Here is a 23181-nt window from a genome sequence, read left to right on the forward strand (position 1 = left end):
AACATATGAACGGGTGAGATTGAAAACAAGACATATTCTGGGAATATATATGAATGATACAAAAACGAATGATTTTTTTAAAGTGTAACATCGGCAGAGAGTTTTTCAAAGTGAAACACCGCGTGTTACATTTCAATAAAATTTGTTTTCCATGATTCACCTTGAAAAACGTTTGCGGCGATATTTCGTTTCGAAATATTCTTGTGTTGGTGTTGCATTTAATTGATTTTCTTCGCATGTTTTGTTTCAATATATTTTTATTTGATGTTACAGTTCGATAAATTGTCGCAATCAGATAATATTATTAAATTTTTGCATATGGAAATATCTCGAAAACGGCTGGGTAAAACGGCAAAATGGACCGTGATATCACTCCCAAAGGGAGTGTAAACACCTGGCTGGTTTGATGGCCTAGAATACAAATCCGTTGGAATTTGGGCTGATCCATGGATTCTCAGGATTCGACCTGATTCTAGCACTTCAATTTCTTTCCTTCGTGGTGAAATTCCATACAAAACATAGGTAAAATGACTTTACAGATGCACATAGAAGAGGAAGCACTGGAATCTGGTCAAATCCAGAAAATCCATGGATCAGCTGAAATTTCACCGGATTTGTATTCTAGGCCATCAAACCAGCTGGGTGTTTGCACTCCCTTTGGGAGTGATATCACGGTCCATTTTGCCGTTTTACCCAGCCGTTTTCGAGATATTTCCATATGCAAAAATTTAATAATATTATCTGATTGCGACAATTTATCGAACTGTAACATCAAATAAAAATATATTGAAACAAAACATGCGCAGAAAATCAATTAAATGCAACACCAACACAAGAATATTTCGAAACGAAACATCGCCGCAAACGTTTTTCAAGGTGAATCATGGAAAACAAATTTTATTGAAATGTAACACGCGGTGTTTCACTTTGAAAAACTCTCTGCCGATGTTACACTTTAAAAAAATCTTTTTTTTGGTGTTTCATTTAAATATGCTGTAGAAATATGTCTTGTTTTCAATCTCACCCATTCATATGCGTTCGTATCATCTGTTTGACACTTCACTCTGTTGTTTATATGACAAAATTGTGGTTATGTCACTCACTCAGTCAGTCAGTCGGTCAGTCTGTATTTGTGTGCAGAGCTATTTCCATTTCACACAGCCATGGATCCGCCGAAAGTAAACTGGAAACGAATCTTCAGAAACACCTTCACCTATGGATTGGCCTTGGAAGTAATGGCAATCGGAACGGGATATTATCTGTATCGAGAATACAAAAACAACCCAGGTTAAAGTGTTTTCAAACTCAACTTTGAATGAATAGGTTCATCAGGATTTTTTTGTTTTGTTTACAGATTTTCGAGAGCGTGTTGAGGATAAATTCCCTATGATGACCGAATTGTATGGTTCCGTGACTGGGATGTACCTAAAAGCCATGCCAAAACGATTGAGAGATAAAATATTAGAAGAGAAAACTGAGGAACCATCGATAGTGAAGCCAACAGAAGTGCCGCCTGTTCAAAAATAAGATTTGCTTTGATTTGATTTAGATTTGATCATAGATGTAAAAAGACTCGATTTTCATTTTGTGAATACATGATTTATTTATCTGTTTAATGGTAAATCTGGTTTTTGTGAATACTTTAGGCACAATTTTGTAGCAATTTCGATCAAATTATCGTGACCTCACAGTGGATTTCATCTTATCACATTCAATTCTTGTTTTTGTTTTGTTATTGTTGAGTTGCAACTCTTCTTATTCTATTTTTACTGTCAAGTTCGCGACCTTTGTGTAAAACTGGAGCTTAATTCTAGACTAAATCAAAGATTTTCTTTCATTTCAACTCGCTTCAAAGTTTCTTTTCTACACGGCTCGTTCCCTTTTCAAGATCCAACAGCAACACTTTCTTCTCAACACCACTACTGTAACCACCCAGACCGTTGTTTGAGGCCAGTACACGATGACATGGTATGACAATTGAAATCGGATTGCGACCACAAGCATTTGCCACGGCACGGTAGCTCTTCGGTTTTCCAATTTTCCGTGCCAGTTCCGAATAGGTACTTGTTTTGCCATATTCAATTTTGTGTATTTCATTCCATACTGACTGCTGAAATTCCGTTCCAATTGCATTCATCTCAAATGGCGTTTTAAATTCCATCAAATCACCTATGAAGTATTCATTCAGTTCTGATTCAAGTAACTTCAACGGTTTGCTGTCATCATCTTCAACGATTGACTTTGAGAACACTTTGGTTAGTTGCTGCAGCTCAGAATCCAAGTGCTTGCCTCCAATGGGAGTGAGGAAGAGTAGATTGTTTTCATTCGACACAGCAATCAATGCACCAATTGGAGATTCAATGACTTTTGCTTTGAGGGGCTTTTTATCACCATCAAAAACGCTGGCGTATGGTTTCAACACATCCCGTGTGGCTTTCAGTGAATTTCTCTTGATTTTGCCCATATTTAACTGGAATTGAATTTGCACTGTTTGCAATTTTACTGGATTGATTTTATTGAAGATTTTGAGGAGAAAACTCGTGACTCAATTCAAAATTGATACTTTGCGACCACAAAATATAACGAGACACTTTTACTAAACAAATATTTCCTTCGACGAGTTTCACGCGTAATATTCCAACGAATTGTTCTTCCTTCCTTTCATTCGTAATAAAAACAATGAGCGGTAAACAAAGGCTGTCGTTTGACATTTCATTGTGTTTATATATTTGCATTGTGTGTTTTGGTTATGTCATTCAATCAATATTTAAAACTGAAACGATTCTGAATAATGCAAAGGCGAGACTGAAGCTGATATCAAAAATGGGTTTTATCTGTTTGGATAAAAAAGTTTTCGTTGGCACCAAGTCAATGATAATGAATTATGTCTTTTGGCCGAATTCAATTCCATGAAAAAAAAAAGAAAAGAAAAAAACAATCGTGCAAAACCGCTTTATTTCAACATTTCTTATTATTTATTTCTATTCCTTAGTAAAAATTGAAGATGAACTAACAACAAATGTATGCAACTATCACTTTTTCTGTGCGAATTTCTTCTCATGATTCAACAGCCATTCACGGCGTACGATGCAACTATTGCCGGCATCATTTGGTTTGGCAGCCGATAAAACACGATGGCTTGGAATGATGAGTGCTATTGGATTACGACCGGCAGCATTTGCAACAGGTTGAGCTGCTCCAGGTTTACCCACAGCCTTGGCGAGGTCAGCAAATGTGATGGTTTTTCCGTAGTCAATTTTGTTGATTTCATCCCAAATTTTGCGTTGAAATTCAGTACCAGCCGCATCAATTTCGTACGGTGTGTCAAACTCCTTCAATTTCCCATCGAAATATGCCTTGATTTCCGATTCGACCGTTTTCAATGGTTTCACCTCCTCGTCAATGATGGCCTTTGAGTGGATTTTGATGAAGCTCTTTATTTCACGGTCAAAGTGTCGACTGTCGGCAAAGACAACAAACACCAAAGCCCGTTCATTTGACACCGCAAATATTTGTCCCAATGGTGTTTCAATTAATTTTGCCTTCAATGGTTTTTCATCCGGTAGTTTATCCAATAAATTTTCGTACGGCTTCAACAATTCACTTACACTTCTTGAGTTTACTTTCGATTTGCTCATTTTTATTTTCTTTCAATTTTATAAACACAGTGTTGACTTTGACAGTTTTTTTTTCTTTCGTCGTTTTCTTTCCTATTACCTTCGTTGACTGTGTTGATTGTTATCCTTATTTCTTTCGTTTGCTTTGTTGCTGCTGTACGCAGTACTTGAGCAACGCTTCGAATTTGCTTTTCCCTCCGAATCGAAACACCGATGCTGAATTGTCAAACCGATGTTAAAATGAATTGGCTGCGTGTGCGTATGTGTGCGTGTATTCGGTTCACATACTTGATTACCGTATACAAAACCATACGCAAAACATAATACGCTCTATTTCATGTAACACGATCATGTTTGCAGTGCATCTTTATATCGTTTATTGATCACAAATAAATAAGACTGAAACAAATGCAATCGACGATAGGGTTTTAAATGGAAGTACCAACAGCAATGCCCCAATTGGCGAAATTTTACTTGGCATAAATTTCCGATTGAGGTTTTTTCTAAAAACGTTACCGAAAAAATAAGTCCTGATACAATTCAAAGATGACAATGAAATATGCAAGAGAAAAGTTCCATATGTTGTCTTTTCAATTTATTTTAATAGTGTAAATTTGTTGGCCAAAGAGAAAGAGAAGTTGACCGAAGTTGCCTGAAGTGAGAAATTCTGTTATATTCACATGAATGCTTTATCAAAGCCCGCATAAATGATTCACAACTTGGCTCAAATCAAACGGCGAGAGAAAAAATGTCACCATAAGCAAAATTGGCCTATTTTGTTTGGTTTATTAAAATCTATCCGTTCCAAACAAATAAATGCTGATAAACGCAAAATTTTCAATGCAAACGGATTGATAAACATTACGAATGCCTGTCACTTGGCATACCGTTCATATTCAATTCATATCCATAAATTTCGTTTCGGGCAACACTAAATAGCTCAAGAATATATATATAAAGAGAGAGAGACATTGGGCAGTGAACGACACAGAAAATAACATCACTATAAGAAATTCACATTGACTAAACAGTACATTGGATGCGGAACTGAAATTGAAACGTCTAATTTTCTGCTCTTATTCCCAAATAATAACGTTCTTGTGTTGAACCCCGATAAAAAAAATTGAACGAAATCTTACGAAAGTATTCCAAATTTACGTCATTTACGGCTGAATTGAGTTTATTAAATAAAATTTCTTCCGGTTTTGAATATAACATTTTCTGATACCAGTGCCATTCATCGGACATAGAGTATCGGTTAGAAGCATATTTCAATCGTATTGTACCAAAATACAGTTGATTTTGGTGATTTTCATAAGAATTTTAGTGATTTTTGAAATTAAAATTTAGCAAACAAACATGAAAAGTGACTTTGAATTTCCGAAAGATATCAAAAATGATCTGGTCTATTGTCAACGAGCTTTGACCAACCACATTTTAGTTCATCAGGTAATTTTTTCTAGTTCATCAATCCAATTTACTTTTCTCATGCGGTTCCTTGTGCCAATAATTCAACGAGGAATTTACATGAGGCGCACTTACGACTTTTTTCGTTTTAAACAATGGAATGATGATCTCAATGTCAAATCACACACAGTGTCTATAAGCGGATATTAATACGGTGCTCATAGTGGAACGAATCGTTCGTTTCAAAGAAGCCCGTATTTTGGTTTCACAAAATGAACACATTTCAATTTGAACAACTGAGGAGTAAATGATAAATATTTTTGCCGTGAAACCCGAACTAATCATTCGGATAGAGTTGACTTTAAATATTATTTTTTAATGCTTCAAAGAATTTTGACGTTTTATTTGAATAGCGATAAACTAAATGTGCTTATCTGTTGAATTCATTGATTTTGCTTCTCCACAGAAAATTGCATCATGTGGACCGATGATGAAAATTGTGAGTTTTCTTTCTTCATTTTTGTTGTGTGATTGTTTCGTAGCCATTTATAGAAAAAAAAATTCAAAAAATATGTTTATTGTTAATTTCAGCCGGAGGCGCATCTCCACAAGACAATGAGATCGATTGAAAAGGAAATAATGGACATTGGCGGTGAACAGGTAAATTATTTTAATTGCTTTTCATATACTAAATTGTTTTGGTGAAGAGGTGTGCTAAATTGTGTGTATTTTCTTACAGAAATTGCTATTCAATCGTTTGAGATTTTTCATTGACTACCATCAAATCACAAAGAATGCCAAATTGATAGATCGTGAGCGATTGACAAATTGGGTGCGTGCAGAGCTTCAGAGCTATTCACGTTCCAACACCGGCGAAATACGGCCCATGAACGTACAGACCCGTCTATCCGAAGATGCTCTGTATTCAAAGTACTTTCGACCAGCGGTATCCGTTGAAGATGGTCATTCAAGTGGAACGTCGGTGTCGGAGGATGTGAAAACGGAGCCAACATCTGGATCGGACGAAGAAAAGATGGAAATTCGCGTTAAATCCGAAGAAGTACGTGTGGAGCAAAAAGTGTATTCGGGGCCAAGAAAGCCAAACAATCAGCCTGTTGCTGTTGTACTGAAGAATCAACCAGGACAATCGTTACTGAAGCCAATTCATCAACGGAAAATTGAAGAGATTGAGCCAGAGGTGCATCCGATTCGTGTAGTCAGACCTGAGATTGGCATACAAAAATCGGAGGCAGTGGTTGAGAAACCATTGCAGCAACAGCCAGCTGCCATCAGTCTAAGTCGATTACGATTGACAGCCGCTCTGAGCAAAGCAAAAGATGTGAACAAAGGGCAACAAACTCAGAATCGCATTGAAACTGCATCACCAGAGCCAACACTCAACGTTCAGTGTAACTCATTGTCATCGTCACGTTCATCGAATGGTTCATCCGTTGAAATAGACCCGATGAAAGACGAACAAGATGCAACTGATCTCGGACAAGAAGGCTTTTTACGCCTATTCGGTCTATTCACACCGGCATACGCTGAATACATGATGAACCGACGGCCACAACGAAAGAAGCGCCTCTGCACAAGCACCGAACGTGGCGATTTTCATTACGGCAAATTTGAACTGTTCGAAAGACAATTCGCAAACAAGCGACAACGACAATTTCTATACTCACCACCAGCCACACGTGCCAAGCGTCGCGTTGGAAGCAATGGAAATGCACAAACAAGAGAACCAGTGGTTCAACCCAAGAAGGGAAAAGGCATCAAATCGAATGCATCATCCAGTTCATCGATTTCGTCGAATGGATCGATTAACAATACAGAGAAAGTCTGCTTGACCTGTTACAAACGAAGTGAGTAATCATGTTTTTTTTTCCGTAGTGAGCCTACGATTAGTCACAATCGCTTATGCAAACGATATTAATTTTCATGGGAATTCTCATTGCAGATAATCTTTCCCAGTGTACAAAATGTTGCGGACAATATCATGCGGCTTGTCATAGTATTTTCACCGAAATAGTAACACGGCGAACGTTTTGTCCATTCTGTGTGCGACAAAATGGGAGACACAAAAGCAATGGTGTCATCTAATAATTCCATCACTCCAAATTTCATTAGTTTACGCTTATTCTATAATATATTTTAATCTTTACTGACCGCTGAACACAGCCTGAAATATGAATCACAAGAATTCTTCTAATTAGCCCAATTTTGGCTCAAGGCATGTCCAAATCAAATCCAATGGAAAGAATATTGCTCTGAAACAAGTCGTCATTGTGAGAAAAAAAAACAAAAATTTTCTGAAGTAATTTATAAGAAATATCAATATAGAATGAGAGAATTTACAATTTAAACAGTTACAGTTTTTAAGTTCAATTTGTATATTTGTGTGCAGTTGAATTGAGTGTCATCTGTCAACAATAAAGCTACATATTTTTTTTCACAATCATCATCGGTCATCGGTTTTCGATTGGGAAATTCTTAATTTTGGTCATTCAACGAACATCTCCTATCTCTCCTATCTATGTTTAAAATGTCATTCAGTCTCTATTCTGTTGTCTACAATAAAAACCAGTTTTATTACCGCGCTCATATGTCAAATACCTGCAAAAAAAAGCAACGCCAACGCAAATTGAAGCATACAATACGGAGGCCTTTGATTACATACATACTGGCTCAATGAAAATGGGTGAGATTTTCTTTATTCATAAAAATTACAGCATTTCATTAAATTTGGAAAAACTGATTTGACGAACGAATTGCCTCGGATCATTCCTCTGGTTTTGGTATTGCCGTATGTAACAAAAAATAATATCGCTCATATGTAAACCACACATACACTGCCACATACCATGCTATACACACACTCAACTCACGTGGTTTCATTCAATGCCAGCGACCGTGTGTGTGTGTGTGTGTTAGTGCGAAATACGGATAGTACGCACGAAGCAAAATAACATTGCTCTTCTTTTGAATATTGTATGTTACCCGCAATATCGTCTCGTATAAATGACGTTTCAATGCATACAACCGAATTTCTCACTCTACGTTTTTCGCTGCTTCGTTTTCTTTCAATTGAATTTGTTTATACGGGACTGGTGCACCATATAACATTTTAAACAGAATACGAAAAAATCGCAATGACGATGTTACTCAACATTTGTTCAACTTGCTGTTTTTCGTTTAGGGGGGAATGTACTCGCACATTTTACAAACATTTAAAACAGCCTTTTCTTGTCATGAATAAGCGTTATAGAATCATGCCTTTCGGGCTGAATTCTCCACGCATTTATATCAGTTGTTATTTGGAAGATGGGATTATTTTATAGGAAAATTGTAGGTACTAGCAATAAAAGAGTACCTACTATCAACGATCAATAGCTATTTCTCAATAAAGCAATTAACCTTAAGCAACAGAAAATATCGTGACTCAACTCGTTTTTGCTTAGCATCTCTTTCTACAATTTTATTTCTCTTTGTTGAGTCGGTTTTACACTCCATTGAACTCTGTCTGTATGACATCGCCGAACGATACAGCTTAAACCCAAAGGATGCATGAAACTTTATTCGAATTTTATTCCACAAAAATTATGAAATAATCACGGCAACTTATGACGAATTTTTTGAAAAGTGATTACTTTTGGACTTTATTGTTAATAATAATAATGAGAATACATTTTTCAATCACTTTTTATAAAGAATTTTTTTTATTGCTTTATTTCCGCAAATACTAATATCGATTGCTCTAGAATTCATCGTGATGAAGTCACGGCTCCAATAATGTTGTATTTAGAATTCACTATTGAACAACTTTTAACGTCGTTGAAATTTTCAATGCAGGATCAATGCCAGCAAATCTAACTAGTTATTTTACAAATTAAATTTCATTCAATCGTCAAAAGTATGTTTAGAAAAAATTGTGTCTTGGTTTAATCAGGCTGAAACATTGGTCCTATAGCTTGAACATAATCATACTTTTGTTGTTGAAAAACTATCTAAAATGATATTTACGTGGTCTTGTTGTGCAAATGTATGAGGGTCATGAATAAGTTTGCTTTCTAAATATATAGAAAATTGAACAAGTGATATTCCATTTGACTATTAAATTATTGACGATGTTCTTGACATATTCTGCAGCTACTGTCTCTCTGTTTATTTCCTTTTACTTGTATTAATGCTGAATTACCCAAACTGATTGAAGAAGTATGAATGAAATTTTATCTGCAGCTCGATTCGTTTGTACTCTTTGAGTTCGTTCATTTTTATTGTAATGAGAATATGTCTATGACGATGTTTTTTTGTTTGGTTTTATTTTTTGATTGCATTTTTTTTATCATAAATAAAACATTATATGCCATTTTTCACTTACATTCACGTCCATGTCTCTTAGTCCCCAATTCTATATTCGGCACTGGGATTATCGAATTTGATTCATCTTGGACGATTCAAGTCAAAAAAACGTGCAAGAGAACTTCGTCACATATTGTCATCGAAGTTCAAGAATATTCGATGTCAATTGCATTAAGCAAAATTCAAACGTAGTACATTGGAGCTCATAGATTGAGCTAGAATCATCGAGACTTGACTGGTCATAATGCAAATTGATCTGCTTTGGATTTATTTATATCACTATTCATCGTCGTATTAAAGAAAGTGCATAAACCAATGAAATCATAACAACCTATGACAAGCGTCTTTCGGCTATTCGACCATAAATTACCTAACGAACCGTTTGGCTAAGCCAACATCACGTTGTTGCAAATTACACTATTTTCTGCATTTCTTTCTGGAACATATGGAAAAAAAAAGTCATTTTTGCTAAACCAGAAAACAGTTTATGATGTGACAATTTTCATAATAGAAACCATAACATCAGTATAAGCAATTGGGTGGTTAGCAAATTTTCGGTCAGTTTGTCGCCGAATAGTAACAAAGTGAAGGTGAATCATAAACACAAAGAATCCGTAGAAATGGAATACATTTTTGGTCACCGAGGTGTTTATTATGTTTGCTAATTATCGATTGGAAAAGCGGAAAAACATTGATAATTAAATTAGAAAATATTCCGTGTCTGACTATAAAAGCGGCTGGCATTGTGAGAATTGCAATCAAATCAGTAGTCACTGCTCAAGTGAATACATCCAGTAAGTGAATTCAGTGTAGAAGAAATTCAAAAGAAAAAAATCTATTCAAAATGGTTGTTAACTTCAAAGTATTCAAGAAGTGTGCCCCAAATGGCAAAATCACTCTTTACTTGGGCAAACGCGACTATGTTGATAACATTGCCTCGGTCGAACCAATCGAAGGAATTATTGTGTTAGACGAAGAATATGTGCGCGAAAAGCGAAAGATTTTCGGTCAAGTTGTGTGCAGCTTCCGTTATGGCCGCGAAGAAGATGAAGTGATGGGTTTGAACTTCCAAAAGGAATTGTATTTGGTGTCGGAGCAATTGTACCCACCAACGGAAAAGGTCAAAGAACCATCGAAATTGCAAGAACGTCTCCTCAAGAAACTCGGACCGAATGCATTCCCATTCACGTTCAACATTGCACCAAGCTGCCCAGCATCGGTGATTTTGCAACAAGGCCTTGAGGAAACTGGCGAACCATGCGGTGTCTCTTACTTTGTTAAGGTGAGTTTTTCTACACATTTTCTAAGAAGTTTTCATTAGTCTTATGCCCATAACATATGCTTCATATTAATTCACTTCAATTTCATATCTGAAAACTAGGTATTCAGCGGTGAAAACGATACTGATCGTACCCACCGTCGTAGCACTTTGACTTTGGGCATTCGCAAAGTCCAATATGCTCCAGCCAAACAAGGCACTCAACCATGCACCATCGTTCGCAAAGACTTTTTGCTCAGCCCAGGCGAATTGGAATTGGAAGTAACATTGGATAAGCAACTTTATTTCCATGGCGAACGCATCGGTGTCAATATTGTCGTGCGAAACAATTCGAACAAAGTCGTTAAGAAGATCAAGGCTATGATTCAACAAGGTGTCGATGTAGTTTTGTTCCAAAATGGTCAATATCGTAACACAGTTGCTTCGGTTGAAACTAGCGAAGGATGCCCGATCAGTCCAGGATCAAGCTTACAAAAAACCATGTACCTCGTTCCATTGCTTTGCAACAATGCTAATCGTCAGGGAATCGCCTTGGATGGCCAGCTTAAACGTGAAGACAGCAACTTGGCATCGACTACTTTGTGAGTATTAACTAGGTCATCTTGGTGTTTGTCACATTCTTATCGACAACATTTTGTTTCTATTTTAATTATTATTCCCAAATCCATGTTCTTCACTATAATAGGCAAGCCACTCCTGAAAATCGTGATGCGTTCGGAATCATTGTATCCTATGCCGTCAAAGTTAAGCTCTTCTTGGGCGCTCTCGGTGGTGAAGTCTCTGCTGAACTTCCATTTGTTTTGATGCACCCAAAGGTAATATTTCCAATCTTACCCATCCCTCGCTCTCTCTCTCTCTCTCTCTCTCTCTGTCTGTCTGTCTGTCTGGATTGAAACGTGAACTAATTTTCATTCTATTTTCTTTATTTTCAGCCGGGAAGCAAGCCAAAGATCATTCATGCCGACAGCCAAGCTGAGGTAGTCTCATTCCGCCAAGACACCGTCGTAGATCCACACTACGTTGATTAACTGCACAGATGTCACGATGATATAAACTATGGCTATGAAAATATATTAATCTCATAATAAAAAAAAAATACTCAAAGTTTGTGTGAATGCATGAGAATCAGATGTTTGGAAAAGTATAATCGACTTTGGTGTATATTATATTTAATAAAAAGAAATTCGCTCTATTTATTTTATCCTTTTGAACGAATTGAAAACAAAATCAAATCGATGGTTTTTCATTTTCTTGACCTTATTATTATTGATGTCTAAAATGGAGCGAGAATGTGATGAGCAAAACTCCACTTATTCTCCTAAACAAACACTACCATCTGTCCTCTTAAACTCAATCGCCACATATTCTCCGCTTATACAACACTTGAGTCTTCAATTAGAACAAAAAGAAATTCAAATTGATATCAAATTTATAGGCTTGAAGAAAAAAATGTTTCCTGAGAAATTATGAAATTAAAAAGATTTTTCTTGAAAACTCAATTTTTCCCCGAGAGAAACCGAAAATATTGTGTTGAACTCAATTCCAACCATTTGTTCAGTGGTTTGTGGTGCACTTGTCGTGTTTGATTTCTATGTTTCGTTCTCTTTTCAGTCATACGACATTTGAAGGTTTTCAGCAGGTTTCAGATGTGATTTGAAAATCAGCTGTTTCAATGTATGAAAAAATACGCATTTCAAGCACAACAAATCTATTGAAATTGTTTTGATCGTATTGAAAGTCGGTTGAAATAAAAACAAATGGATAAAATCAAAGCAATCATAAAAATATTTAAACTAAACTCCATTTTTCGCTGCAAAATTCTCATCGTTTGTTATTGAAAGGTGTGTTGGGCAACCCTGACAATACGGAAGACATGTGCATTGTGCTGTTGGTTAAGTTGGCACTGCTTACGTTCAATAGAACCGATAACTTTTTCTTTTCATTGTGATTCTCATCGCACGCGATACATCAGACAGACTGCAATTGTGAGAAAGAGTGGATTTTTATTTTGTTTGCTATCTACGTTTTTCCCCAAGAAAATATTACATAGTAGAAAATTAAAAAGCACACTCAATTTACAATAACGCAGTCAGAAGCTGATCTAACGTGGATGCGATAAAAATTCGAAATATACTGTGAAATACAAAGGCATTGTGGTAGTTGGTTTTTTTCCACGCCAAAAATTACTTTTTCTCTTTTCGGTTCTTGTTCGTTTTTTTTTTGTGGTGAAACTTTCGCTGTAAATTCGGCCAGTGTATATGGATGTGGATCAGGAAAAGGACGTAATTGTGATCGATAGCGACACCGAAAGTGAATCCGACGAAGACATGGAAATGCAATTCATTCCGATCGAAAATAATCAGACGTAAGTGTTTCATCATCGACACATAGATTGAACGTGAAAGAGAACCGTTTTGAGGTTGTGGTTTCATGTGTCCCTTGGATACATGAAACAAAAAGCTAGCATCGAAATTTGCGTGAAATTACAGCATTTTTTCGATAAAAAATAAATTTCAACGCAATGATTAATTTTTGGAGTAAATTTAATTTTAAACGTTACATCAACGATAGGAATTAGTTTATGACAGCAGTTTAATATTAAGTTATGGAAAAATAGCTCAGGCAAAATAAGTGTTAGTGTGAAAGAGAAAGAGAGCGAAGACCAAGCGACAATGGATTTGAGCCACAATTGAATTACGACAGACAATCGACTATTATTATGCATGTTTGGTGGGCATTGTTGTCGTCATACTCTTTGACGTAAACATTCGATTCGATAAATTTGTGCGTGCGCCGCAACTTGCTATAAAGTGTGTCAACATCACACTGAAAAAATAGAGAATCAAGTATATATGTTCAAGCACACAGCATTCTCTTGTGTGTGCACCTAATGAAGTTAAACTACTTAGGTGCCAACGATCCTTTTGGCAGGCCATTCACATTAGAGAAATTCTATGCGATATAACATATTTCTCTTTTTTCGGGCTCTCCATTTCTCGATTTGCATATCGATTTCACGGTTTCTCCTCACTATATAGCCATATAAAAATGTAATTAAGAGCAAAGAGTCATTGGTCGTTCGCATTGGTTTGCTTTGTCATTGTGTTTCTGGTTGAAGGAACATTCGTGTTCCAATGCACCGTTTGACGCGTTTGTGCGTTGGTGGAGCTTCATTCCCGTGTATAATAAACCATTTCAATGCTGTTTTTTTCCTCTCTTGATATTTCTGCGCCTTTCTTATGTGTGACATTTCGATTTTGGCTTTGTGCTCAACTCTTTTTTCGATGGGTTGTTGTATGTTTTTTTTTGTCTGTCATTTTGTTTGACTCACTTTGTATCCGTCTGCTTATTTCTAAAAAAAAAGTGATATGAATAAACGAGTTGATGATTCAGATAAGCGCGATCAACTCTTTCGCTCAATATCAAGGCGACTTTATTCAAAATAGATTGTGTTAGCTTAAAAGGAAACCTACTGTTTATTTTAAAAGGCAAATTGTTTTTTCCATTGTTTTTTTTTCGCACATTATTTTGCATCTGACAAATAATTCCTTCCTCTAATTCCATATTAGGCTGGCTGAGAACAAGAAAAATGCTGGCAACGATCAATACAAAGCACAGAATTATCAATCAGCATTGCACTTGTACAGCGAAGCGATTACACTGTGTCCCGACAATGCCGCATATTATGGCAACCGTTCGGCGTGCCTAATGATGATGGGCGACTTCAAAGGAGCTCTCCGTGACAGCCGTGATGCAGTTTCATTCGATGACAAATTCGCCAAAGGCTATGACCGTATAATCAAATGTTGCCTCATGCTAGGAGATATTGTCGGTGCTGAGCAATCAATAAAAAAACTCGCCGCACTCGGTTCGAACAATGACATCTGCAACAAATACGAAGAACAGTGCAAACAGTTGCGGTCGTTCAACGAAAAAATCACACAAAGCTACGAGAAAAAGGACTTCCGAACAGCTGGTGAGTGATTGTTTCCATCTCAACTAAAATCGGACATTCTTTCGAAATCATTCTGAACAAAAAATCGATTTGAATGACGCAAATCAATTTGTGAATGAATTATTTAATGCATTTCAGTTTTTCACGCTGATGGAGCTCTCAAAATTGCACCTGCCTGTTCGAAATTTAGATTGTTGAAAGCCGAATGCTTAGCTCTGCTTGGTCGTGTTGAGGTAGGTTCCAAGTTTTTTAGTTTTAAATTCATTACTTACTGAACTTTTTTTTCGTCGTTTGAGAAATAACGAAAAAAAAAAACGCAAATTCGTCACGATTGAGCGTGACGATTAGCAATAATATCCATAAAATGAATTGACTCATTGCTGTTTTTTTTATCGACACAGGAAGCAAATGATATTGCCGTAGCCTGTATGAAATCCGATACAGCCAGCGCTGACGCAGTTTATGTGCGCGGTCTCTGCTTGTACTACAAAGATAATTTGGACAAAGGCTTGACACATTTCCAACAAGTGCTCACATTAGATCCAGACCACAGCAAGGCCAAAATAATGCGACTGAAGGCAAAGAGCTTAAAGGAAAAGAAAGAAAGTGGTAAGTAGATTTGTAAGTTTTTTTACTCGTTTTGGCTGCGGTGCTGAGTAAGCATCACTCCACCTCGTTTCGAAAGGAGGAAAGCTTCAAATTCAAACCGAACTAAATCATTTCACGTCTCCAATTCTACAGGCAACAAACTATTCAAAGTGGGTAAATTCCGTGAAGCACACAAATTATACACAGAAGCACTTGAAATCGACCCGTTGAATGCTGACATCAACTCAAAGCTGCTGTATAATCGTGCGCTGATGAACTCAAAAATTGGCAACATTCGAGATGCCATTGCCGATTGTAGCGAAGCATTGAAAACCAATCCCGCCTACCTCAAAGTGATCTTGTTGCGTGCAAAGTGTCACAATGACATGGAAAACTACGAGGAATCGGTGAAAGATTATGAGACCGCCCTGAAAATGGAACGTACAATTGAAATCAAAAATGCACTCAAGGAAGCGAAAATTGCGCTCAAGCGATCGAAACGAAAAGACTACTACAAAATCTTAGGAATTGACAAGCGCGCATCGGACGATGAAATCAAAAAGGCGTACAAAAAACGTGCCCTAGTCCATCATCCAGATCGTCATGCCAGCGCATCGGACGATGAGAAACGCGAACAGGAAAAGAAATTCAAAGAAATCGGCGAAGCCTACGCCATTCTATCCGATCCACAGAAGAAGGAACGCTTTGACAATGGACAAGATTTGGACGATGTCGAATTTGATCCATCACAAATGTATCGACAATATTTCCATTTTTCGAATGATTACAATAATCCATTCACTTTCTTTTAAAACATTCACAACGACATTTTGCTTCCCTCATAATTTCCCTCTCTTCTGTTATGAAATATATAGTTTCTTTTTTTAGTTTAAGTATAAACACAAAACACAAATTTAAAACCGAAAACAGATCAGAAACACAGTTTGTTCAATAATGTGTTGATTGCCCAAGACTTTTATCTTATTTCATAAATAATTTCAAGGCAATGCAATGGATTTTTGTTTTATATCGATCACTAATCTCTTTTGGATAACAAATTGGCTTTGAAGACAACGTTATAATTTATCGTTATGTTCGATCAAGAATTACTAGAAAATATGGAATAAAGAAATATTTCGAATTAATCTTGAATTGGTGTTCTCTTTTTTGTGTTCTGAGGAGCTAGATGCTCTTTTCTGATGACAGCAATTGAAAAAAGGTAAACAAATTGAAATTACTCTGAAGCAATCTCAATATCTTTCCGTTAACAATAAGAATCTGGAATTTTTTTTTAAGGAAAAAAATAATTTTAAATGAATCTGAACTATACGAGCTATATTGGAAAAAAAAGAATTTTCATAGAGCAAAACCTAGCTTTGAAGGCATGTCTGATACATAAATTTATCCAATCACGTTGAACCATATAATCTACCATTTAATTTATGAGGCAAGATGACTTAAATCATCAGAGTATAGAATTCGTTATTGATATCTCGATCGACGATATTTCGTACATAATTCAATGCATTTCTTGGTTCTGTGTATTAATGCTGAATATTGCGAATAATTTTTAGATATTAGTAGATGAATGTCATTGCATACGATTCAATATCTACATTTGTATGAACTTGAACGCGATATTTGCAAAATAAATTTGAGATTTCGATTTCTTGACACACGAACAATGTTCTTATCACTTTGAAATGGTTTCAATTTTCGCAATGAAATTGATATTCTTTATAATATATTATAATTATTTATTTTCAATTAGTATGAAGTATGGAAGTATGCTTTTTTTCGACACGAAAAATTCCTACATGCGTGAAATTTATTTGAAACTATAAGCGGTAAAAAGATATTATTTGAAAATGATTCTTTTCACTTTTGTGTTCCTGAAAATTTATACGGTTATAATAGATTTTCTAGTAAAATAGAATTGAAGTTGAATTAAATGAACAAGAAATTACTCATTAAATTACGAGGCATGACTTTTCTAACGTATACTTCTATTTTGTTTCTGTCGACTGGGAATAAATCTCATATATCTGTTTTTTTGTTTCAATAAACTGTCAAAAGAGGATACCAAAAAGTATACCTAGCTATGTTTATCCAGTATCTGTTGTACAAATAGGTATTCACATTCATAGTCGAATTCCATTTTCAGTTTGCAAACGAAAAATAAAATCACGAGTACTTCAGTTGTTTTTCACTTTTGGAACAATGACGACCAAAAGTCTGATTTTTGAACATGACGCCTTCTTCACAGTATTGTTTCTCGTGTCTGGTTTGACTATTCTCCAATTAAGTATCATATTTTCATCAAAATCTGAAAGTCCTCTTAATGTACAAACAACTACATTTCAATGGATGTATTGGTTTCCTATAGTTACAGGTAAGAAATTCAAGAAAAAAAAGTCCCAATAATAAGTTCAAACAATATATAAATATAAAAAATAATATCGTATTCACAGCATTCGTCATATTCATTGTGGACTTTTTCAAACCAACAAATGATCGGCGTAAAACGGCCTACTACGTCGCAACGTTTCTTTTGTGTGAATCATGTCATTTCATTTTAATCATATTGCTGTGGAACTCACTATCAGGTATTCAAGACAAACTTTATCAATTTTCATTTCAACAAATATTCCTATCTTTTGCCATCGCTTATATGGTGTTTAATACTTTGAATCATATAATGATAATCCACCGCGTGATTTGCAAGGTAAGATAATTTATGCGATGAACGAAGTTGATCAGATCAGTCCAATTAAATGAATAATTTATTCTCGGTCCATTATTCATAGACCGCATACAGAAGCTTCGTATGAAAAAATGTTATCCTCAGAGCATTTCTTAATGTTCTCTCAATGATTGTGGTGTGTTCGTTTCTATAAATAGCAATTACGCAATTTGACTCGGATAGAGATGACCGATGTTTTAGTATTTTGGCAATGTTCATCATGATTTTCCCAGGTATGCACATTTTCGCAAATATAATTTCGAAACAAAACTAATGTGATATCATCAATTTTACAGCGTCTACGATTGTTCAATTTTATAATGAAAATGGTAAAGTATTTGGGATTGATGCAAGAATCAAAGGCAAACTGAAAAATGTGATTGCTTATGTGTATGGAGTACCCCTATTTTCCTCGCTTATAATGATCTTCGGGACAGTCATTCCGTTCATTCTACTGATTGTGATGTATGTAATGTTTAGAGAAACGAAGCATTCTGCTGAAGAACGCTCACGGAAAGGTAGCGGTCATCCATCATCACCTTTGTTTGAATTCATTCTATTGATGATGAAAAACTTTTCATATGGTATGTTTTCATGCCTTGTTTGTACAAAACACGTTTGGATTTGAGTTATTTCAATTCATAGGAAAATCTCACAAAAACTATTAATTCATTCAACAGCTCGCGATGCATGGTTCTTATCGAGGAGTCATACTTCTTTTTCGTCAAAGCAAACCATTCGGAAATGGGATACATCTACGCGGTGCAGTGGCATTCTGTGCAAAGAATTTTCCATTTTGTCGCCTCAATCTATTTAATTTTCCGCTTCATCCTTGTGCAAATGCCCAGATCTGGTACCGTCAACGATTTTGGAAGATATAGATACGACTACGGATTGAAACCACTGTTCTCAATTTAAGTTAGCGAACAAAAGTTTTAAATTCATTTCAAGCCATTCCTAAACCATTTAAAAAAGACAATACTTCTTCAACACTTTTTTAAATTCTCTCTTAAACTTTAAATTATTCTTTGAATTCTTAAATTTAGTGGTATTAAAATTGAATAAAAAAAAATGTTCAACAAGCAATGGCATCAAATCTTTATATATACGTAGATATTTATTTTCGTTTTGTTGATTCTTTGTTTCTTTTCTGAATTTCTCTGGCTGATCGTACTACATCGAATTGTCGTACGCTGTCTTAAGCCCGATTTATTATATTTGAATGTAGCGAACGTTTCCCTCGATAGCTGGTTCGAATTTCGGGCATTTGATTGAGAGAATACCATCGGATGAAATTGAAGAAACGACGTCTTTGGCTTTGAATCCTTCCGGTAAATCGTAGCGTCGTGTAAGTTTCCTGGAGATGTAGCCGGGTGAGTCTTCGCGTTCTTCATGATTTGCCTCAACGATGACGGAATTATCAACGGTTTTTACTGTAACTCCATTCGGTTGGACGTGTTGAACATCGAGGCACATTTGGAAAGCATTTCTCGTTTCGCAAGCTCATTGAACGTTTTTCAATCGTGATGAAAACAGAATTTCATCTTTAGACTCATATTTATTTATTTATTCAGCAAATGATGTTATTCACATACAAATACATGTATGCCCTTAAAAATTATGTTTACATTTAAAATTTAGAATATACTAGTGCTATGCAGTCTTAATTTACTAAATTGATTTCATTTAGATTTGAAATTATTCGTTTTCCCCCAAAAATGTTTAAAATTTCTTTGTTTAGAAAAATCCTTCAGATATAACATAATGAAGATGTGAAAGACGAACAAATTCGCCGCTCAGGACATTCATTCCTTGACTGTATTCAAAAGCAACGACCTCTGGCGGGTTTTTGAAAAGATGTACATCAAGAAGGATAACAACAACAGAACGACAGCTGTGTGTGTCGAAAACATCTGCGTCTGATTAGTTTTGTGTATATGGATGCCGTATGCACATCACTTAATTTTTCCTTCACAAAGAATTTTAATTTACGAACATACGTTTTATTTCTAATTCTTTCTTTTGGAACGATGGCAAACAAACGACACATTTTTAAAGATGACTCGATCTTTACCTTTTTCTTTGATGTAAATGGCTTTTTCGTCCTCATATTTAATATTATAGTTCAGTCTCAGGTATTCTCTAAGATAGACAATGTTAGTGCGCTAAAGGAACCAAATTCCGAAATCCAATGGATGTATTGGTTTACTGTGGTAATAGGTGAGAACTGTTGCAAATAGTTCCAATAGTAAATGTTAACAAAAAAAATTGATGAAATTAATGTAATTGCAAAAATTGTGTTGTTCATAGGCTTGGTCATCTACGTTGTGGACGATTTCAAACCGAAAAGTTATCTAGGAGAAACAGCCTACTACATTGCCACTTTTCTTCTGTGTGAATGGTGTCATTTTCTTCTGGCTGTAATGCTTTGGAATTCACTATCGGATGTGCAACATAATCTTGAAAGAATATCATTGGCACAAATATTCCTATATTTTGCCATCGCTTACATGGTGTTTAACACATTGAACCATATAATGTTCATTTACCATGTAATTCGTAAGGTAATATATCCCATGCGAAAGACAAAGTTCATCAATTCAACTGAATGTTGTAATTTTTGTTTGATATTTCATTCATCTTATTGTTTGTAGACAAAGAAAAACTTCATATGGAAAAGCGTTATTCTCAGGGCCATTCTCAATATTTTCTGCTTCATTGTGGTGAATTATATGCTATACATGATTTCGAAATGTTCGTTGGATAAAACAGATTTTCCAGATGCATCTCCCCCATTGTTGTGGGGATTGCTGTTAGAATTCATCATGGCATTTCCGGGTATGTATGATATTTATAATGCTGGTATTGAAGTTTAAATTAAACTAAATAATTCAATTTTACAGGTTCTACGTTGGTATCGATAGCATTTGTAGATGATAAAATCAAAGAAAAACCAAGAAATGTGGTGGCTTATGTGTCGGGAGTACCGTTTATTGGCTTCGACTTATCTCTGCCTATCATCAATATTAGATGGAACACTTTCAGAAGAAACTAAATCATTTTCAGAATTTATACATGAATTGTTAGATATGTTTAGTTTACTACCAATTCTATTTGAATTGGTCATACTCACCATGATTGGTTTTTCATACGGTATGTTTTGAAATGTTTGGAATTCGAATCAATTTCGATCAGTGAAAGATCTAACCAAAAATTTCAATTTTATCACATAGTTCGCGATGGATGGCTACTACTGAAGATTCGCACTTCTTCTCCGTCTAAGCAAAGCATTGAGAAATGGGATGCATGTGAAAATGCGATCACGAATGATTCCACAGTATAGAAAAATTTGATGCAGATACAAATGAAAAGTTCTCAGTAAAAAACGTTTTAAGTTAAATTCAACTTCAGAAAAGACGTTCAAAAAGACAATACTTTTGACAAATATTTTCTTCTTTATTTCTCTCGTAAATTGTCACAGAAATAATAAAATAAATTTGATGGAATAAAACAAAATTAAAGTAAAAAAGCGTGAATAGAAAATAGCACATTTTCTTAAAAATATTAAATGTTTAGAAAACTCGGCAGCGATCAGCTTTTTTTTCTTGTTGTTCGGATTTTTTATCCACATCATCGATTTGCCTTGCTGGTCCTGTCTGTTTGACTTCGATTTGTCGTACGTTGTTTTTGTCGATTGAAGCTCTGGGGCATTTAACTGTTAAAACACCATCCGATGACATCGTTGCAGTAATTTCCTCCGGTCGAAATCCACTGGGCAATTCGTATCGTCGACGGCAATGACTTGATACCAATTCGTTATCATTCTTTCTCTCATTTTTTGCTTCAATTATAACTGAGTCATCGACCGTTTTTATCGTGATTTCTTCGGGCCTAAAATTTTCAACATTCAGACGAACTTCAAAACCATCTTTGCCAATGTGCGATTTAGGTGCCAATCGATTGAAATCAATTAGTCGTCTCAATTGACCATAACGAATTAATGATTGAATCAGTTCCAACTCTTTTGGCGATATGCTCAAATGACTCGGTAATGATCCAGCACTCGAATTATATCGTTTTGGTGGTAGAAAATCACCCAAAATATATGGAAGAAGTGACATCTCTTACTCGTTTTCACACCTGAAATAACGTATGGAATTGATTATTTGTTCACACCCTTTAACTGATATCGAAACGTTTTGATACAGAACTCGAATTGAACTGCCGCGATTTTCGATGCGGCACCGCTTATATACTGTTCGACCGTTTCACATTCTACGCACACATAATGCGCCATCAATGGAAAAACATTTCTTTCGAGAAAGTACCATAGACAACAGTCACTCGAACAAGTTAAAAAAATGCGTAGTTTTAATTTCCACTGGGCTTTGAATTGCGATTGATTTTTTTCTGGCGAACACGAAATATTTGTTTTTATACCAGTTTCATTCGGTTTTTTTGTCGGAGAAATGATGCGAATTCTTTGTTGGAAAAACTTTTGCGTGATTTTTCCATTATTTTGAAATCTATTTTTTTCTTTACTGATATCTGATTTAGAATAAATGTACAATGTCAAATGTGCAGCATCTTCTCATTGAATATGAAATTCAAGCTGTTGACGTAGTCTATTTCGAATCAAACTCAATGCACAATGCATTGAAAGAAATAGAATTGTTTTTAGAAAATGAAGTAAAACTTTGGTTTCAAACTGGAGAATACAGATTAATGGAAAAGAAATGAAATGCAATAATGCTATCTATAACTGTTTAACCAAATATCACACAATTTATTGTTCAAATACACAACTGATTGAAAACAAAACCAATTCATTGCCAGCAAAATGAGTTCAACTCCACTTTTCATTTAATAAGTTACTTACCATTCCAAAGGAAACATTTTGACCTAGAAATGTATAGTCAAAATGGAAATGCAAGCGAAAAACATGTTTGAACATTTGGTATACTATATGCTCAATTTCCGAAATAACAGACCAACATTTTATGTTTAAATCAATGAAATAATTTAATTTTATTGCTAAACTTTTGTATTTTCTACAAAGTGTGGAATAATATTCGAAGCATGACTTAAAAATATTAACAGAATATGATTTATTGAGGTATTCAAATATTGAAACTTAAATAACTGTTGATGATGGATTTCGATTGAAGGAATGATATTTATTTTGATTTCGGTAGATTCTTAACAGCCTTCTTCTCTTCCTTGTTGGCGA

General features: G+C 35.3%; 6 protein-coding genes across 7 annotated transcripts; 3 read left to right on the forward strand and 3 right to left on the reverse strand.

Annotated features, from left to right (window-relative positions):
* Window positions 1-1755: 1755 nt before the first annotated feature.
* On the reverse strand, window positions 1756-2686 carry LOC129566189 (methylated-DNA--protein-cysteine methyltransferase-like). The gene has a single exon (XM_055441899.1). It carries the CDS (start codon window positions 2462-2464, stop codon window positions 1850-1852), a length of 615 nt encoding a protein of 204 aa, XP_055297874.1. The 5' UTR covers window positions 2465-2686; the 3' UTR covers window positions 1756-1849.
* Window positions 2687-3032: 346 nt separating this feature from the next.
* Window positions 3033-3638, reverse strand: LOC129565674 (methylated-DNA--protein-cysteine methyltransferase-like). Its single transcript, XM_055440786.1, has one exon. It carries the CDS (start codon window positions 3636-3638, stop codon window positions 3033-3035), a length of 606 nt encoding a protein of 201 aa, XP_055296761.1.
* A 935-nt stretch (window positions 3639-4573) lies between these two features.
* LOC129566192 (uncharacterized) lies at window positions 4574-7488 on the forward strand. Its single transcript, XM_055441902.1, has 5 exons — window positions 4574-5066; window positions 5491-5523; window positions 5616-5684; window positions 5764-6889; window positions 6985-7488. The coding sequence occupies exons 1-5, from the start codon at window positions 4977-4979 to the stop codon at window positions 7125-7127; spliced, it is 1461 nt and encodes a 486-aa protein (XP_055297877.1). The 5' UTR covers window positions 4574-4976; the 3' UTR covers window positions 7128-7488.
* Window positions 7489-10139: 2651 nt separating this feature from the next.
* Window positions 10140-11897, forward strand: LOC129566193 (phosrestin-2). Its single transcript, XM_055441904.1, has 4 exons — window positions 10140-10668; window positions 10768-11246; window positions 11351-11480; window positions 11598-11897. The coding sequence occupies exons 1-4, from the start codon at window positions 10231-10233 to the stop codon at window positions 11691-11693; spliced, it is 1143 nt and encodes a 380-aa protein (XP_055297879.1). The 5' UTR covers window positions 10140-10230; the 3' UTR covers window positions 11694-11897.
* A 654-nt stretch (window positions 11898-12551) lies between these two features.
* LOC129566191 (dnaJ homolog subfamily C member 7) lies at window positions 12552-16353 on the forward strand. 2 transcript variants are annotated; one of them, XM_055441900.1, is made up of 6 exons: window positions 12612-12650; window positions 12919-13030; window positions 14235-14641; window positions 14759-14853; window positions 15022-15229; window positions 15362-16353. In XM_055441900.1, the coding sequence occupies exons 2-6, from the start codon at window positions 12924-12926 to the stop codon at window positions 16018-16020; spliced, it is 1476 nt and encodes a 491-aa protein (XP_055297875.1). In that variant the 5' UTR covers window positions 12612-12650; window positions 12919-12923; the 3' UTR covers window positions 16021-16353. The 2 variants fall into 2 exon arrangements, with proteins under 2 accessions (XP_055297876.1, XP_055297875.1); XM_055441901.1 differs by having other exon boundaries at window positions 12552-13030.
* A 4839-nt stretch (window positions 16354-21192) lies between these two features.
* Window positions 21193-23175, reverse strand: LOC129565583 (heat shock protein 23-like). Its single transcript, XM_055440600.1, has one exon. The coding sequence runs from the start codon at window positions 22070-22072 to the stop codon at window positions 21524-21526; it is 549 nt and encodes a 182-aa protein (XP_055296575.1). The 5' UTR covers window positions 22073-23175; the 3' UTR covers window positions 21193-21523.
* Window positions 23176-23181: the final 6 nt, after the last annotated feature.

Source organism: Sitodiplosis mosellana, unplaced genomic scaffold (assembly GCF_009176505.1).
Source record: "Sitodiplosis mosellana isolate CC-2019 unplaced genomic scaffold, AAFC_SMos_1.0 Smas_scaffold_3, whole genome shotgun sequence".
Lineage (NCBI taxonomy): Eukaryota > Metazoa > Arthropoda > Insecta > Diptera > Cecidomyiidae > Sitodiplosis > Sitodiplosis mosellana.

Bases quoted from the DNA above. Each gene is read 5' to 3' on its own strand.
- LOC129566189 (XM_055441899.1), bottom strand. From the start codon at position 2,464: ATGGGCAAAATCAAGAGAAATTCACTGAAAGCCACACGGGATGTGTTG.
- LOC129565674 (XM_055440786.1), bottom strand. From the start codon at position 3,638: ATGAGCAAATCGAAAGTAAACTCAAGAAGTGTAAGTGAATTGTTGAAG.
- LOC129566192 (XM_055441902.1), top strand. From the start codon at position 4,977: ATGAAAAGTGACTTTGAATTTCCGAAAGATATCAAAAATGATCTGGTC. The intron at 5,524-5,615 runs GTGAGTTTTCTT...TGTTAATTTCAG, and splicing joins GTGGACCGATGATGAAAATT to CCGGAGGCGCATCTCCACAA. The intron at 5,685-5,763 runs GTAAATTATTTT...ATTTTCTTACAG, and splicing joins TGGACATTGGCGGTGAACAG to AAATTGCTATTCAATCGTTT.
- LOC129566193 (XM_055441904.1), top strand. From the start codon at position 10,231: ATGGTTGTTAACTTCAAAGTATTCAAGAAGTGTGCCCCAAATGGCAAA. The intron at 10,669-10,767 runs GTGAGTTTTTCT...TCTGAAAACTAG, and splicing joins GTGTCTCTTACTTTGTTAAG to GTATTCAGCGGTGAAAACGA. The intron at 11,481-11,597 runs GTAATATTTCCA...CTTTATTTTCAG, and splicing joins TTGTTTTGATGCACCCAAAG to CCGGGAAGCAAGCCAAAGAT.
- LOC129566191 (XM_055441901.1), top strand. From the start codon at position 12,924: ATGGATGTGGATCAGGAAAAGGACGTAATTGTGATCGATAGCGACACC. The intron at 13,031-14,234 runs GTAAGTGTTTCA...ATTCCATATTAG, and splicing joins CCGATCGAAAATAATCAGAC to GCTGGCTGAGAACAAGAAAA. The intron at 15,230-15,361 runs GTAAGTAGATTT...CCAATTCTACAG, and splicing joins AAAGGAAAAGAAAGAAAGTG to GCAACAAACTATTCAAAGTG.
- LOC129565583 (XM_055440600.1), bottom strand. From the start codon at position 22,072: ATGTCACTTCTTCCATATATTTTGGGTGATTTTCTACCACCAAAACGA.